General features: G+C 42.9%; 2 protein-coding genes across 3 annotated transcripts in view; one reads left to right on the top strand and one right to left on the bottom strand.

Annotated features, from left to right (window-relative positions):
* spidr (scaffold protein involved in DNA repair) overlaps nt 1–13,199 on the top strand; it is a 36,225-nt gene extending 23,026 nt beyond the window's left edge. The window contains exons 11-20 of one of the 2 annotated variants that reach the window (XM_072364250.1): nt 1,203–1,361; nt 3,536–3,623; nt 4,711–4,851; nt 4,941–5,000; nt 5,502–5,700; nt 7,126–7,320; nt 8,420–8,513; nt 8,606–8,720; nt 11,522–11,578; nt 12,142–13,199. In XM_072364250.1, coding sequence (XP_072220351.1) covers nt 1,203–1,361; nt 3,536–3,623; nt 4,711–4,851; nt 4,941–5,000; nt 5,502–5,700; nt 7,126–7,320; nt 8,420–8,513; nt 8,606–8,720; nt 11,522–11,578; nt 12,142–12,255 — 1,222 coding nt within the window. In that variant the 3' untranslated portion in view covers nt 12,256–13,199. Of the gene's footprint in view, nt 1–1,202; nt 1,362–3,535; nt 3,624–4,710; nt 4,854–4,940; nt 5,001–5,501; nt 5,701–7,125; nt 7,321–8,419; nt 8,514–8,605; nt 8,721–11,521; nt 11,579–12,141 lie in introns of both variants that reach the window. The other variant, XM_072364251.1, reaches the window with a different exon arrangement.
* On the bottom strand, nt 12,699–14,099 carry cebpd (CCAAT enhancer binding protein delta). The gene has a single exon (XM_072364252.1). It carries the CDS (start codon nt 13,875–13,877, stop codon nt 12,981–12,983), a length of 897 nt encoding a protein of 298 aa, XP_072220353.1. The 5' UTR covers nt 13,878–14,099; the 3' UTR covers nt 12,699–12,980.
* Nucleotides 14,100–14,553: the final 454 nt, after the last annotated feature.

The following is a 14,553-nucleotide window of genomic DNA, read 5'->3' as shown; positions in this document are numbered from 1 at the left end:
CACTTTGAACTTCTGTGCTCGTGTTTACAGCTTCATCACAGGCTCAGTTATGCGTATGAAACATAACATATTTCGACCAAAAAAAGTATGCGACGGTTTTGGGATTGTGAACATTGTAAACAGCTGAGAATAGGCTTGGTTAAAACATTGGCTTATACCACTGAAAGTCGTGCCAGGAAAGCTATATCCAGGTGTCTCAAGGCAAACACAGACAGACCCCTCGTTTAGCAACAGAAAGAATTCACGGGCCCAATCAGGTGGTTGAAAACAACCTCAACACTTTCCCGGTGTCTGGGATGCACACATGCATGGTGGACAGTTCTCCTTCTTCTTAGGTGTTTTTCTTCTTCCTCCTCCTCCTCCTCTTACTCTGGCTGTTGCTCGTCTTACCAGGGGATATGAACTCCACTGTTTACTCTCGGGGCTTGTACAGGGCTGTGTCTGGGCTTGACTTACTGATACTGGAGCCTGTAGCAGTTCAGGCTTTTAGCTCGCTGGGAGCAGCAGAGCGCAGCAATATACAGCCGTTCCCTGTCTCACAACTTTGTGGGCCAAAGGTCTTTTCTGTCAATAGCTGCCTGTCAAACCAGACGCTCACAAATGGCAGGACTAAGCCTTAACCGTTCCAGTGCCACTGCCAGCAGTGGTGTTTTATTGCAGTAAATGATATGTTATTTTAATCGAGACGGGATCGGATCAATCTGATTGTGTAAAGCAATGATAAACGCTCATCCCAGCATGAACACTTAGCTGACCGCTTTATTTCCTTTTCACTGCTCATTGATGAATGCTTTTACCGCTTGTTATAAATGCTATTTTGTCCATCTTCATTCGGGAAAATGAGCGTTTGTTCCCACTGAGTCTGTTCAGTTGCCATTTTTAAACTTTGCATTATTCTGAGAGATTTCAGGACACGACAAGTAAAAGCTTCGCAGTTTTCTGCGTGAAGAATAAACCACCAAAGTATTTAACTCTGGGTATGTGTCTACGGGATTTGGTTTGTGCAGTTTTACAAGGAGGCCGGCAGCATTCCTTGTTTTCCTGTGATTAACAATATGTCAGGAAAGGAAGAAGTAAGGAAGAAGACCTCTGCTTGTATACACAGATGTGTGCAAGAATCAATTTAAAGTAGGAAAATTGTGTTTAATTTTACGTGGAAGAAGATTCATGCAGCATGTTTGTTTGTTTTCCTGTTCTCCAAGGTTATGTGTGCTTGTCCAGGATGGCTACGGGATGTTCAGCGTGGTGCAGCTCCAGACCCTGGCCCACAGCGATGAGCTCCACCGGTACTGCCAGATGTGGCAGGGGAGGACCTGTGTGCTCAGAGGCATTAAAGTTGTGCAGAGGGTCACTCGAGAGAGGTGAGACTCGCTCCCTCCTCTGTGCCCATCCTTTTAAAGTAAAGGTAGCTTTTTATCAGAACATTAGTTCATAGTAATCATATAAAAAATCAGCATTTAACCAGAAACAGTTTGCGGTGTGGGTTTCTGCTACATGTGGGGTTATGTTATCTTGATCTTTGTCATGGACGACCGGTCCTGATAAGAAGTGCTGTGAAGTAGCCTCTGAGCCTAGTCCTAAACATCCCATGCATAGATGTCAGCTTTACTGCCCCTTGTGTTAGCATTCCCCCACAAAGCAGATCATTGAATGCCCTTTTTCTGTCATTAACACCACAATCCACAACACAATTTGAATGTAATGTTTGCAGGCTCCATGAATCCGATTATGTTGTTCTACCAGCAGTACAACTGTGTTTACATGTAAATTGATACTGAAGTGCGTGCTCTGTTTTCCTCGTGAGTTTCCATAGTCAAGATCCCAGATTAGCAGCAGTTAGGAGAACTGACATAGGAACATTCAGAGACCGGCTGGGGGTATGTTTACATCTTTGGTATTTTCAATGCCGCTGCCTATCATTTCTCTGGAGGTTATCTGTGGTCAGACCGTGAGGCTACGTTCAGCGCTTTAAGTAGGAATACACGTTGGGATGTTTGAGTTAAATCAGGCATGCACTGAAATTTCTTAGGGAAATTTTCAGCTGGACTTCTAATAATATCCTAGAAATCCACACGAGAGAAATTGTTTGTTGTGTTGGCAAATCAGTTTCATGCTTCATAAACTTTGAGCCAAACATCCATGATGAAGCTCAGAGGGACAGTAAACCCATCTTAAAGTTCCCTAATTAGTCATCCTTTGTCAAGTGTCCCAGCCAAGAAATGGCCTAACATAAACCCCAGTAAGGCTACAGGAGTTTTTTTTTGTGTGCATTGAACAAACAAGACATATCTTGCTGATTAGAGAGTTTTAGAGCATATTTTGGTTTGTTTTTCATCCGCAGAGAGCCTGTTTTTTAATTATTTTTCTTCATTTCTAGTCTTATACTAAGCTAATACGTACCTTCATCTTAAACAGACTTATTTGGGAGGGCTTACAGCCGTTGCATCTAACTCTCAGGATGATGGTGAATAAAAGCATTTCCTCAAATGGAAATGCCTCATAACAAAGTCAGTCTTTGAGAGGTGCAAGCTTTCAAGGCGATCAGCCTGACGTGTGCGGTTAGATTAGTGTGGCCTCAATTGTCACTCTGATCTTCACAGGAAGCAAGTTGAACAGTTCTGGATGCAAGCCAAATAGATTAAAAGCGAAAGTTTCATCTACAAGCACTAATCAACAATTCTGCACTGGACAACAATAGATGTGTGAATATTGCAAATTATGAACTGTGACCGCACCTTAGAGTGATTGACTCGGATGTACTTAAACACATTGTATACATGCTTAGGATAAAAATCACAGTGTGTTGAATGAGCTCTGTTAGTTTAACATTAGTCATTCATGAAGAGGCCTAGCTGGACTTGACTGGGCTGTGGAACCAGTTCCACACAAAGAACCCCTGTGATTAGAGGCTGACTAACAGGTTGTTAACCACTAGCCGATATGACAGCACCCCCATGGATGAATAATTTGCACTTACTTGAGCTCAACAAGTTCTTAGAAAAGACAGTGAATCAGAATTGAGTTGATACCTGATGTTTTTCCCCTCTTTTTTTTATTTTTTTTTATCTGTATCTCCAGGATCCGTTTGACGTCAGTGAAGCATCGTAAAAGCGCAGCGAGTGTGATCTAGTATCAGTCTGTTGTAACTGGGATTAGAATGTGTTGACAGAAGGCAAATTTCACAGATTAATATGCACTTTTAATTGGTCGACTAGCACTTGTCATTATTTCAGCCACAAAATTATAATTTACGTTGGGTGTGAACTGTCAGTCTATCAGGCTCTCAGGAACCGTTTGTAAAAACTATCTCTGTGTATATCTGCTCTGCCAGCCCCAGCATGCTTTCTGTTGATTGTAGGTGATGCAAAAACAAGCTCTGTCCTAACAAATTCTCATGTCGGTGGAAGTGAAACTGGCTGTGAAAGCTCTTGATCTCCTCACTAAAGTCCCTTATTCAGTAGTTTCTTCAACTTTCCCCCTCTTCAGAGCCCCTCCTCACTCTCCCTTATTCCCTTTTTCTGTGTCTCACTTGCAGGCGCGCCAGGCTTTTCAGCCTGATAGACAGCCTGTGGCCCCCAGCAGTGCCTCTCCAAATTCACGGAAACTCACTTAGTATGCCTGATGTAAGTTCTCACAATAGTGAAAATGGTGAATGCCCCTCAGCTGATGAAAACTTTATAAGCAAAGGACGAAACTGCTCATTATTTCGGTATCGGTTAGACTGCAGATTGTTTTCTTAATCTTTCGTTTGTGTAAAGTCTGTGAAAATATACCATCAAGAACTATGCTTGCAAATCAAATGATAGAACTTTTAAAAAACACTTTATATTAGTTAATTCAGATGAAATCATACTAAACTGAATTTTCCAAAGTTGCATTAACACACCAAGATAATCAGGTTAGAACAAGCAACAAAAGAAACTGCACATACAAAAAAACCGGGCCGTAAGGGTGTCGAGTTCGTTGCTCAACATGGCGCCAATTTGCCACTCGCTAAATTGTTTGTCAGTTGTTTTGGTGTATGCCATGAGAGGTTAACAGGAAAAGTCCCTATCACCACATGTTGTAGCAGAGTTGGACATACTTTGGTCAATTAATCCACATCAAACCCCATCCCCTAAAGGCTGTTTGTCAACTCTGTCGGTTGCCGCTCTGCTCTAATAAAATCCAGATTATATAACCGCAGCGTCATTGAACAAAATCATCATTCTAGTAACTTAAACACAATGCCTGTGCAGTGAATTCGGCTAAATTTACATGTAACATTAGCTCCCACAGAGAAAGTCAGAAGTGACAGAAATATCCTCGTCGTTGCGGCGTCAGACAGACTTAAATCAATAACTCCACTCTGCTCTCAAGCATGTAAACGGTTGCGGTGACCTAGTCAAGCTGGAATCGTAGCTTGACTCAGCCGTTAAGGCACTGCTTTACCATCTAAATGGACCTTGTCCCAGTATACAGGCACAGGAGTGGAATTGAGTTGCCAACTGAAGTTTGTCTGACGCCACAACGCTGTGGACAGCATGAGGAAACATTCATGACATTCCACAGGACTCAGTTCAAAGCTGAACATGAAAGATTCAAGAGGCGCTGTGTCTTTGAACTTTTTCTCCTTTCTTATTTTTTCGCAACTAGTATGAAAATAATCCAATTTAAGAATCCAGATATTCTCTTCAGCATGCAGAACTCAGAGGCGTTCTGTGTTTACAGGAAAGCAGACCTCCAGGTCCAGCTCCAAGTTTCTGCTACCTGCTGTCAGGTCAGCAGAGCTCAGTTGAGCCCGCTGCAGGGCCGACTCCGTCCCCGCTCTACCTGCACCCCGCTAACCGAACCCTACGAGACATACTGCAGGTGTGTGCTTTCTCACCACGCACACACAAATTTACAGCATCGCCTTGTCTTCCGCTGTTCAGTTTGAAACATTTTTCTTCCTCCTGCAGAGTGAGACGAAAGCATGCCGCTGCAGTTTTATTGCTGCAGTTTTTTACAAGAAAATGCAGGTATTTCTGCCGTTACTCGTACCACAAAAATCTTTGATTTAATCTCTCTTTTTTAGCGAGGGAACAGAGTAAATATTAGGCCTCCTAATCTCCTCATTCATCTTGTTGAGATCATTTAAACTAACAAACTGATAAGCCTGGGTTCTGACGTAAAGAGCAGTGTTCCTATTGCTCTGTGTATGGGGCCCTGCTGTTCTTCATCATTGATTAGTGAGACCTTTAAACTTTGACCAAGATGAGATAACGGCTCAGATCAAAGTGGTGGACTTTGCTACGCACTCACACCACGTTTGAATATTGCACTAGTAAACCAGCATTGTGTGCAGCTTCTCAGATTGTTAATCTTGTCAAAGCAGTTTTTAAGGATTACTCACACACGACAGTTTCCATCTAATTTCTGTCTTGTAGCTTTTGTCATGTTTCCTTTTAAATGGTCTCTTTCTAGGTCATTCTGTTTCCAAGTAAATGTTCTGCTTTCGTCTGCCTCTGTCTTCATTTCAGAGCACCGATGTAGGCCAGGGTGAGGTGTGGTTGGTGCTGACAGACCCTAGTCTTCAGGAGGAGCAGCCTGAGAGGCCATGCAGGCGAACAGTGACACTATGTGTGAACACTTCCTGTGTGCTCACTTCCTCTGTCCTCGAAGCACTGAATTCCCCCGCTGTTTGCCACATGACGTTCAGAGATGCCATCAGAGAAAGCGGTAGAGCTTCGCTGTGACCATTGAAGCGTTATCTGTGTTTCACCTCGTAGGATCGTCACCCTGTTAGCGAGAGAAAGTTTAAGATCTGCATTTATGCGTTATGTCAGCTTGGTGTGGGGGGGGGGGTCTGTAGTAGTTGTGAAGTGGGATGAGCTCTCTTTTGTTAAACTGCCACATGAATGTGTAAGGAGCTTTTTTACTGCTGTAGCTGGTTTATGTGGAATTTGCACTTTATGTAAGGTCCAGCAGCTCCCAACCGAGGGTTTGAGCCCCACCCAAGGGTTACAGAGTAAAGCGCTTATGAGATGACTAATTTTGAAGGAAGGAAGAATAAAATCACGTGTGCTTTTCTCCAAAGCATCTAAGCTCTTGCAAAGAATGCATAAAGAGAGGAATTAAAACCCAATATGGCTGACGAGGTTGTTAGGACTCTAAATTAAAACTTTTTGTTTGTTTATTTGTTTGTTTTGTTTCTTACTTAAGTTGTAGTAATTTATAGAAACTATAAACCTGTATACGACAGATTATATCAGGTCCAAAAATGTGAGCTCTCTGCAGCTTTCTGTTTTTAACTTGCAGCTTCCGAGCTAAACTCATCACACGCCGGTGTGTTCACCAAGGCTCATCACATGGAAACTGCAGCACAATTCCATACTAAATGAGAAACTTTACACTAGATCATGCACAAAAAATACAATTGAGAAGCTAACTAGATAAAAAAGGCTGCTGATTATTGAATTTGCCTGTGATGGAGTTGACTGGCAACTTCTCTGGGACGGGGAGCCCTGATGCAATCTGCAAAATGGCTGCTCCAAGTGGCTGATTTCTGTGTGTACGTTTGATCACAGTCGATGGCAAGTTTTGGAAACCTTAAGGAAGCTGGTGCTTGTGCAACTCCTCATTTCCCCAATTCTTTGTAAAGAGCAAAGTCGGCATGGCCCACAGAGCCTTAATAGCCACGTTAATGGAAAATAATCCAAGCTGGAATAAACACTTTGCATTTATTAGCAATGCAGTGTGAAAATGTACTGCGACTTTCCAGGAGTGGTCAGTTAGTAGTTACTGAGCTGCATGAAATAAACACACAGTAAGCTCATTGAATCAGGATTAAACCTTAAAGCTTTTGTCCCGTTCACATGTCTCTGTTCTACCATCAGCGCAACTGCACACACATCAATGTGTGTCTGCATATGTATATGTTTAAAGAGCTAAAGAAAGTCTTTGTTAGTCCAGAGGGAGCTGGGATTAGTTTCATTAAGGGAAGTCTCTTGAGTGGAGTTGTTCTATTGTTGTACTGCTACATCTGTTAAACGGGTCGACTACTTCCTCTATCATCACTTCTTAACATGACTTCCGGTTTGAGGATAAGCAGTTGTGCATATTTCCTTTGTAGTAAAGTTGAATTTTCTGTATTTCCATATTTAGATTGCCTCTTCTGTGCAGAGCAGTCGGTTGTTGAGGTGTGCTTTGTTGAGCCTGAGGTGCTTAATGACTCCACAGCCAGGCCAGACTCCCTCTTCCAGTCTCTGACCGAGCCCCAGGTGAAGACCCTGCCTCGGCCTGTGAGACTGGATCCCCTAACAGTGGAGGCCACGCCCAACTCTCTCTGCACTCTCACAGGTCTGTCCCTGCTTTTCACACATTCTGGTGGTTTTCCATGTGATTCTACAGAGCAGGCGGAATGTTTTGTCTCTCTCAGGGGAAGAAAACCGTTTGATTTTTTTTTATATGTAAAAGTTTACAGCACAACGAGAGACTTTGATGTTTCTTCCAGGCACTGTTTTCTGCTGTTTCTTATTTAGTCAGTGTCATCAGGCTGCCTTTGTTTGGGACTGTATGAAATAAAAACACATGAGGAATTATTGGATTTATGTCCTCTTCAATGTCATTGAGCAGTAAAAAGAACAAGCTCGTTCCCCATGAAGCTTTCTCTTGAGGGCGGTTTAATGATGTGACAAAGAATTACAGTTAGAAGGCACATTTTCTATAATTCCTTTAATCTTTTTTTTTCCTTTTTTCCTTTGTCATATTTTAGTTACAAGCACATTTGCTTTGTGCGTCTGTGCCATTTTAAGATTTTCTTCATTTCACCAACATTGGTCATTTGCCACCAAATGCAGTCGCTCAAAGGTGAATAAAGTTCCCGGTTTTAAATGAGTTCATGAAAATTCCTTCTTGTGACTTTTTCTTCTTTTTTTCTTTTCAATTTTTTTTCTAATTATGTTAATGCGTCGTAAAAGCCTTAAGCAGATGATAATCTGCATCTGCTGACTTCGCATCACATTTAAGGGCAGAGATCAAGCTGTGAACCCTCTTGGCTCTGTCCGCTCTCGCTGTAGCTGTTTGATCAGGTGGCTGTGTGAAAATAAAACAAACTCTTAGTTCACTTTTAGTGCACAAGTCATGCTTTCTGGAAATTACCAGTGCGAGCATGAAAGTACGAGAAGTTATTATTTGGCTTAAATCCGGTGTCTTGTTTGAGGTCCCATGTTTGTGTTTGTAGGGCAGCAACTGTGGTTGTCAAGTGAGATGATGTTTAGGCAAAGGAGTACATCTCTGCTGCATTTATCACAGCAATCTTTGATAAATATGCCGGGGAGGTGTTTATCTCCGACACCCCGTCTCAAACGTATACAGACGAAACCAATATGTAGATCATTTATCAGCATATCACCTTCTTTTTTTAGCTGCTTTTTTCTAAATGGATTCCTGTCTGCAGGCGTTATAGTTGGTGTGGATGAGAACACAGCATATTCTTGGCCTGCCTGCAATCTCTGTGGAAGTGACAATTTAAAGCTGTCTCCCGAAAGACCGTAAGTTATGCTTATTTGTGAAGGAAAAAGAAAGTGTCATAAGTCACCACGGCAGCTCCTAACATCGTGTTCTAATTACGTACTTTCCACAGTAAGAAATTCCACTGTGCTTCCTGTAAATCGGCGGTGGACAAGCCGGACACAAAGGTCCAGCTGGAAGTGTTCCTCAAATCTCCCTCGTTAAGTAGCTGCACCGTGAAGGTTAAGGTGAGAACATTGCTAGTCACGCACAGCATCAGCTTCAAATATCAAAGTGGTTCAGAGCTATTTGAGTATTGCAGAGTGTTTAAAGTAGTAACTAATCACTGTGGGAAGTATCGATGAGAAGATCGATCCCTACAAGGAAAAATAAGCCAGTCAGCTCTGCTTAAAAACAGGAAACTGATCAACTTGCTCCATGTAAGAAGTAACTTAAACTGCTAGCTCACTTTGAAATGAATTATATCTCAATCTCAATGTCCATGCAAACCTAATTTGTAAAAACTAAAACTAAAGTTTTTTTATTTGGTTTGGTGTCATACGGTTTATTTTTCTGGGACCAGTAAAGCCTTTTCTAATGACATGAAATAGCAGGTAAACGAACTCTTTAACCCCACCAAGGTTAACAATAAGGCTGCAGTGAGAAAGCTCTGTTCAGGCCTTCCACAAGACCTGTTTAACATAAGCAATATGTTTCAAGGCCCAAAAAATGTTGAGTGTTTTCTTTTGCCGACTGTAAACTTAAGTTGCTGTTTGGCATGTTGCATTCAGTTCAACGGTGTTGAACCATCAATATACAGGGCCTTAAATAAGTTACAGAAAGTGCCCTCATGTGTCATCAAACATTGCATTGGTTTCAAAAGCCATATTTTTTTGGCTAATCCTTGAATTTGTTATTCTCATTTTAATGAAAATGTATAATTATTAGATATTAGATTTATATATACATATTAGATTTTCAGGAATTACTGTGAAATACAGCCAGGAAGCAAGAACAGGTGTAATATACTTCAATATTTGACCATTTTGAACGCTCTTAAACAGATGATTTTGCATGTCGGTTATGCGCATATTACAGATATAAAGTGTTAATTAGGCTACGTTCAGTCTGCACTTCAAATGTGGTCTGAGCCAAGTTTCTGCTCATGTATGACTGATCTGATTTATTTATTTTTGTTTTCAGCCGACAGAAAACCGGCAAGGTGTTGAACTTAATAAGCTTTGGGGTGGTGAGAGAATTCCTGTATCTAGTGACGTCTTTGTTTTTTGCGGGTCGGTTCAGCACGGTGAACGTTCTCGCTGAATTCTGATATTGGTCACATCAAAAATGTGACCAGGCTGACAAGAAATTAGATCTGAGCAGTACATCGGAATTGAGCATTAAGGCCTGCAGTCTGAACGTAGTTTTAGTAAGCCTTAAAAATTCAGATTGCTAAATGCTACACTGGAAAAAGTTGGCTCTCGGTTTCTTCCAACTTAGTTTTATGCTAAGCTAAGCTAATTGTCTCAGGTGACATATTATCGAATAAACCCAGCAGTGGTAACGATCCTCTCTTACAACTCCCAGCAAGAAGGCAGATGAAATAAAACAAAAAACAGAGTGCAATTATGTGCAAATCTCATAAACAAACATACAAAAGAAATTTGTAGAGGGCAACGCGTCTCAATAAAGTTGGAACAAGGGAAACTGAAGGCTGGAGAAGTAAGTCCTCTGCAGGAACATGTTGCAACTAATTGGGTTAATCGGCAACAGCTCAGCAACATGATTGCGTCTAAAAAGCACCTTTGAGAGGAAGAGTCTCTCAGAAGTAAAGATAAGCAGAGCTTCAGCAATCTGAAAAATGCTGTATCTACAAATTGTGGAGCAATTTCAGAATCATTATTCAGAATCGTATATATGCATCTCGATCTGGAGATCTCAAAGGACAAGAAAGTCAAGTTTGGATGCCTGTGAACTTCGGGCCCTCAGGCGGCAGATTCTGTCATCGAAGTCCCCGCATGGGCTCAGGAACACCTCCAGAAGTCTTTGTGAACAAAGCAAATCCAAAAATGCAGGTTAGAAGTCTATCATGCAAGGAGAAGCCACACGTGAACATGATCCAGGCAACTGCACTGGATCAAAGTTCATCTATAACGGACTGAGTCAGAATACAGTCACACAGAGCAGAAAACTACTGTTTTTTCAGGGGGGGGGGGGCCTGGCATGGTTTAGTAAGACAATACTGAACCATAGACTGCTTCTGTTTCAAAAACGTGGCTTCATAGTTGAAGAGTCTGGGTCCTGGTATAATTCCAAATGAGACAAAAATGAGACAACATTGCTCTCCCAAAGGTCCAGCAACTGTTCTCTTCAGTTTCCAGTGGTTTGCAGGCTGTTGTTTGAAGAAGAGGGGATGCTATACGCTGGTAAACACGGCCCTGTTCTGTTCTGTTGTGATATGGAACAGCTGTCAAACTCAAGAATGTGACGAGCCAACACTTTTCATGAAACATGAGAAAAATGTCTTACGTTTTCAACACTTGATATGTTTCCATGCTCTGTGGTGGAAAAGGTATTGGTTTCACAGATTCACCGGATTCTGTTTCTGTTTACATTGTCCAAAATGGGTTTGGAACTGGGGCTGTCAAAGAACGAGGGATGAAGTGATCAATTAGCTCAAACCTTTTGAAAAACGGGCGTCTCTGAATGATCTTTGACTGAGACACTGAATCCTCTTGCAGTCGCTGCTCCACGAATGAGTCCACCTCATAAAGATAGCGTTTAAAAGGCTGTAGAAACGATAATGCACGTCTGTATGAAGGTATTTTACGACCGAAAAAACTTGGCATTGCAGTAATCAAAAATCTATGTGAGCCAAACTGATAAAGTTATCAATGTTCTGATCAGCCTGCTCATATTCCAACCCCCTCCAGCTGTTGCTCAGCAGCGCTGCAAAGTCTGTTTGTGCAGCATTTGTTTTTCATTTACAACACCAAGGTGCTAATTAAAAAGACATTAATGGCTCCATGTGTGTCAATCTCCCCGACAGCTGCAGCAAAAGACAGTCGTGTCTGTACTGAACGCCGCGGTTCTGGAAGGTGACGAGGTGAGTTAACGTATCACGCCGTTACATAAGTGTGGGCTCAACTGTAGGGTGCATTGATCTTCTGTCAATATGTGCTGAAAGAACAGTTCATGTCACTGTGATAAAGTCTCTTTTGTGGTGGGGGAAAAAAAAAAGCCATAATGATACAGGGAACCTCTAAAGCCTCTCTTGTATTTAGTCATTGTGTGTGTGTGTGTGTGTGCATGCAGTGTTTATGCTGTGGACTTCTTACTAATTTCTTACATAACCTGTAGGTGGTGGAGTTATTCTTAATCAATCAAATGCATTGTAGTTTTTTTTGTTTTCTTTCCCCCCCAATGCGTGTAGGTTAATTCTTAATCCCCAGACTTACTTCTGACCAATGTGAGAAGGGTAAAGGTCAGGGTCTTAAGTGCATTCAGATCAAATGTCATCAGATTTGAGAACAGTAGCTTTTGTTGTGGAAAGAGGGATTAAGTCATACTCAATGCAAACGGTTTGAAAACATAGAAATGTTCCAAACAAGGTCGGTGAAGTATGATTTCTTTGTTTTTTTTGGGATGAATTTCCTGATTCCTTTCCAGGGTTATGATGTGGAGAGTGTCCTGGGAAAAGAGGTGGGTCCCATCACTGTGTACGTCCGAGTCGTCACCAGGAAGCCTGCTCTCTGGATCGGCCTGGAGGAGATATGCCTGTGACGCTTCAGCTGGCTTCAAGGCTCAGCCCTCTGGGCCTTGGTCTGAGCCAGTTTTCTCCTCTGAAGGCCCCCTGACAGCTTGAAGCTGCACTGAAGAAGACAAGGTCTTGTTTATGTTAATGATATGTGATCCTGTGCAGCAGGAGTTGACAGCCCAAGGGTAGACAAATGGCATGCTGTCTGCTAAAATCGCCCCACGTGCTTCATTATCTGGGATGTGACTCTCAGAGCAGGGCTTTTAATTCCCTTCAACCCATCTACCTCTGTATATAAAATGACTGATGCTGTGTAAATAAATGGCTTATTTTTTGCTGACTTTGCTTTCCATTTCCTGTTGCACTTCTTGTGTGTAGTTGTTCCCTCCACACCACTCATGACATGCAAAGACTACTCACAACCAGACAGTTCTGCACTTTTTTCAGTGACTTTATTATAATTCCATAAACAGAATGTTTAAGGTTTCATACAAACTATATAAAAGATCATGCTCTGGCTCTTATACAAAGTTTGGAATTATAAAACATGTACCATATCAGGTATAACATCATGTAAATGCAGTGGTAAAATAATTTAATACAGACAAAATCCCACAAAAAATATGGCAGCAACAACATATTTTCCAGTGCCATTATGGTAAGCTTAAAATACATCTGGTACAGATGGTAAAAAACAAGTGTCTGTTGAGGTATGTCTCCTAAAAGCTCAGTTCATAGAAGATTGAATCTGTCACCGGCTCTCTAAGCTCGTGGAGCCCATGAAGGTGGAGTTGGGCATTTGCTTGAAGAAATCTCTGAGCCCGGTGAGCTCTCTGGTGAGCTGCTCGATGGTTTTGTGAAGCTTGTCGTTTTCAGCGTTCAGTTCCAGCAGCTTCTGCTGCATTTCCATGTTGCGCCTCTTGGCTTTGTCCCTGCTTTTCCTCACTGCAATGTTATTCCTCTCTCGCCTCTGTCGATACTCCATGCTGAACCTGTCCACTGACTTCTTCCCCTTCTCCCTGCCGATCTTCCTGGGGGAAGATTTGGCGGAGCTAACAGCCGAGACGGGCTCTGGGGTGGTCGGGGGTGTCGGCTGCCCCGTCGGGAGGCTGACGGAGGTCTGGGCGCAGGTCTCAATCTGGGAAGGCAGGGATGAAGACATGTCGCTGTCACTCCAGTCGGGCTCCTGCTTGATGGGCGCGCTGAACGCCCCCTTTTCCAGCGTGCTGTCCAGCTTCCTCTCTGCGGTGTATGTGGCTGACAGCTGGTGCTGCTGCTGCTGCTGGATGCCGCCGGGCAGCACGGAGCTCTGCATGTTGAAGAAATCTGCCTTCTCCTGCTTCACAGTGTTGAACAGGTCAAGGAAGAGCTCGTCGTTGCACAGCTCCAGGTTTGGCACGGATGTCATGGACTCGATGTACTGGCTGAAGTCGATGGCACTCTCGTCGTCGTACATGGCAGGGGTGGTGTTCAGCTCCACCATGGTGTTGTCCTCGACCGCGCCATCGACCCTGCTGCCCGGCTTGCAGACCCCCTGCTGCGCGCCGCCCACCTTGGTGCTCTCATAGAAGTTAGCAGGCTCCATCGCCCAACTCATGTTGCATTGTGGAGACACGCAGTGAGAGTCCAGGCTGTATATGTCACACATGAACCCTGGTTATTCGTCCACGTGGTTAAGAGAGAAAAAAAAAAACTTGTTAATAAGTAACCCACAGGTGTGACAGGCTGTTTCTGGGTAACCTCGCAGTTTTGACTCCTGCGCAGGCGCCTTTGTCCCTTCTTAAGAGCGAGATCAGTTCTGTCCCTGGGCTGTGACTGTCAGGGTCCTGTCACCGCTAACACTAAAGAATTATCACTTCTCTGGAGCAGCAGCGAGTTTCGCGGAGTGCTTTGTATCGTTCCCTCCGCTGACGTCACACACGCCGCCCTCTCACGAGCCAGTCACGTCTAAAAGGAGGTCACGTGGTGTCGGTTAACTTCACATTTGAGGGGGAGAGGGCGTGTCGCTCTTGCCACCCACTTTTTTACTATGATTCTATGAATGGTTCGTAGTTGTTTACATACTGCAGGCTGTGCTCTGGCTCTTTGGGATCATCATTAATTTATCGCCAGGAACACGAGTATTTGACTCACACAAGAGACTGATTAAGTCTTCGGATGATTTACAAGGAAAATAAACACAAACGATGTACAAGTTCCATATTAAGAGAAGAGTTTTAGCAGAGTGCCAAGAAAACCCAAACTTGCCAACCCATGAATGTGAAAAGTTTATGTTGGTGTTAGATTATATTCAGTAATTTGAGTAGTGCATCATTTAGAGAGTC

The sequence above is a fragment of the Leuresthes tenuis genome, unplaced genomic scaffold (assembly GCF_036924035.1).
Source record: "Leuresthes tenuis unplaced genomic scaffold, fLeuTen1.0.hap1 SCAF_14, whole genome shotgun sequence".
NCBI classification, from domain to species: domain Eukaryota; kingdom Metazoa; phylum Chordata; class Actinopteri; order Atheriniformes; family Atherinopsidae; genus Leuresthes; species Leuresthes tenuis.
This window is presented reverse-complemented; position numbering and strand designations above follow the sequence as displayed.

Coding starts and splice junctions, on each gene's coding strand:
- cebpd (XM_072364252.1), bottom strand. CDS start 13,877: ATGTGTGACATATACAGCCTGGACTCTCACTGCGTGTCTCCACAATGC.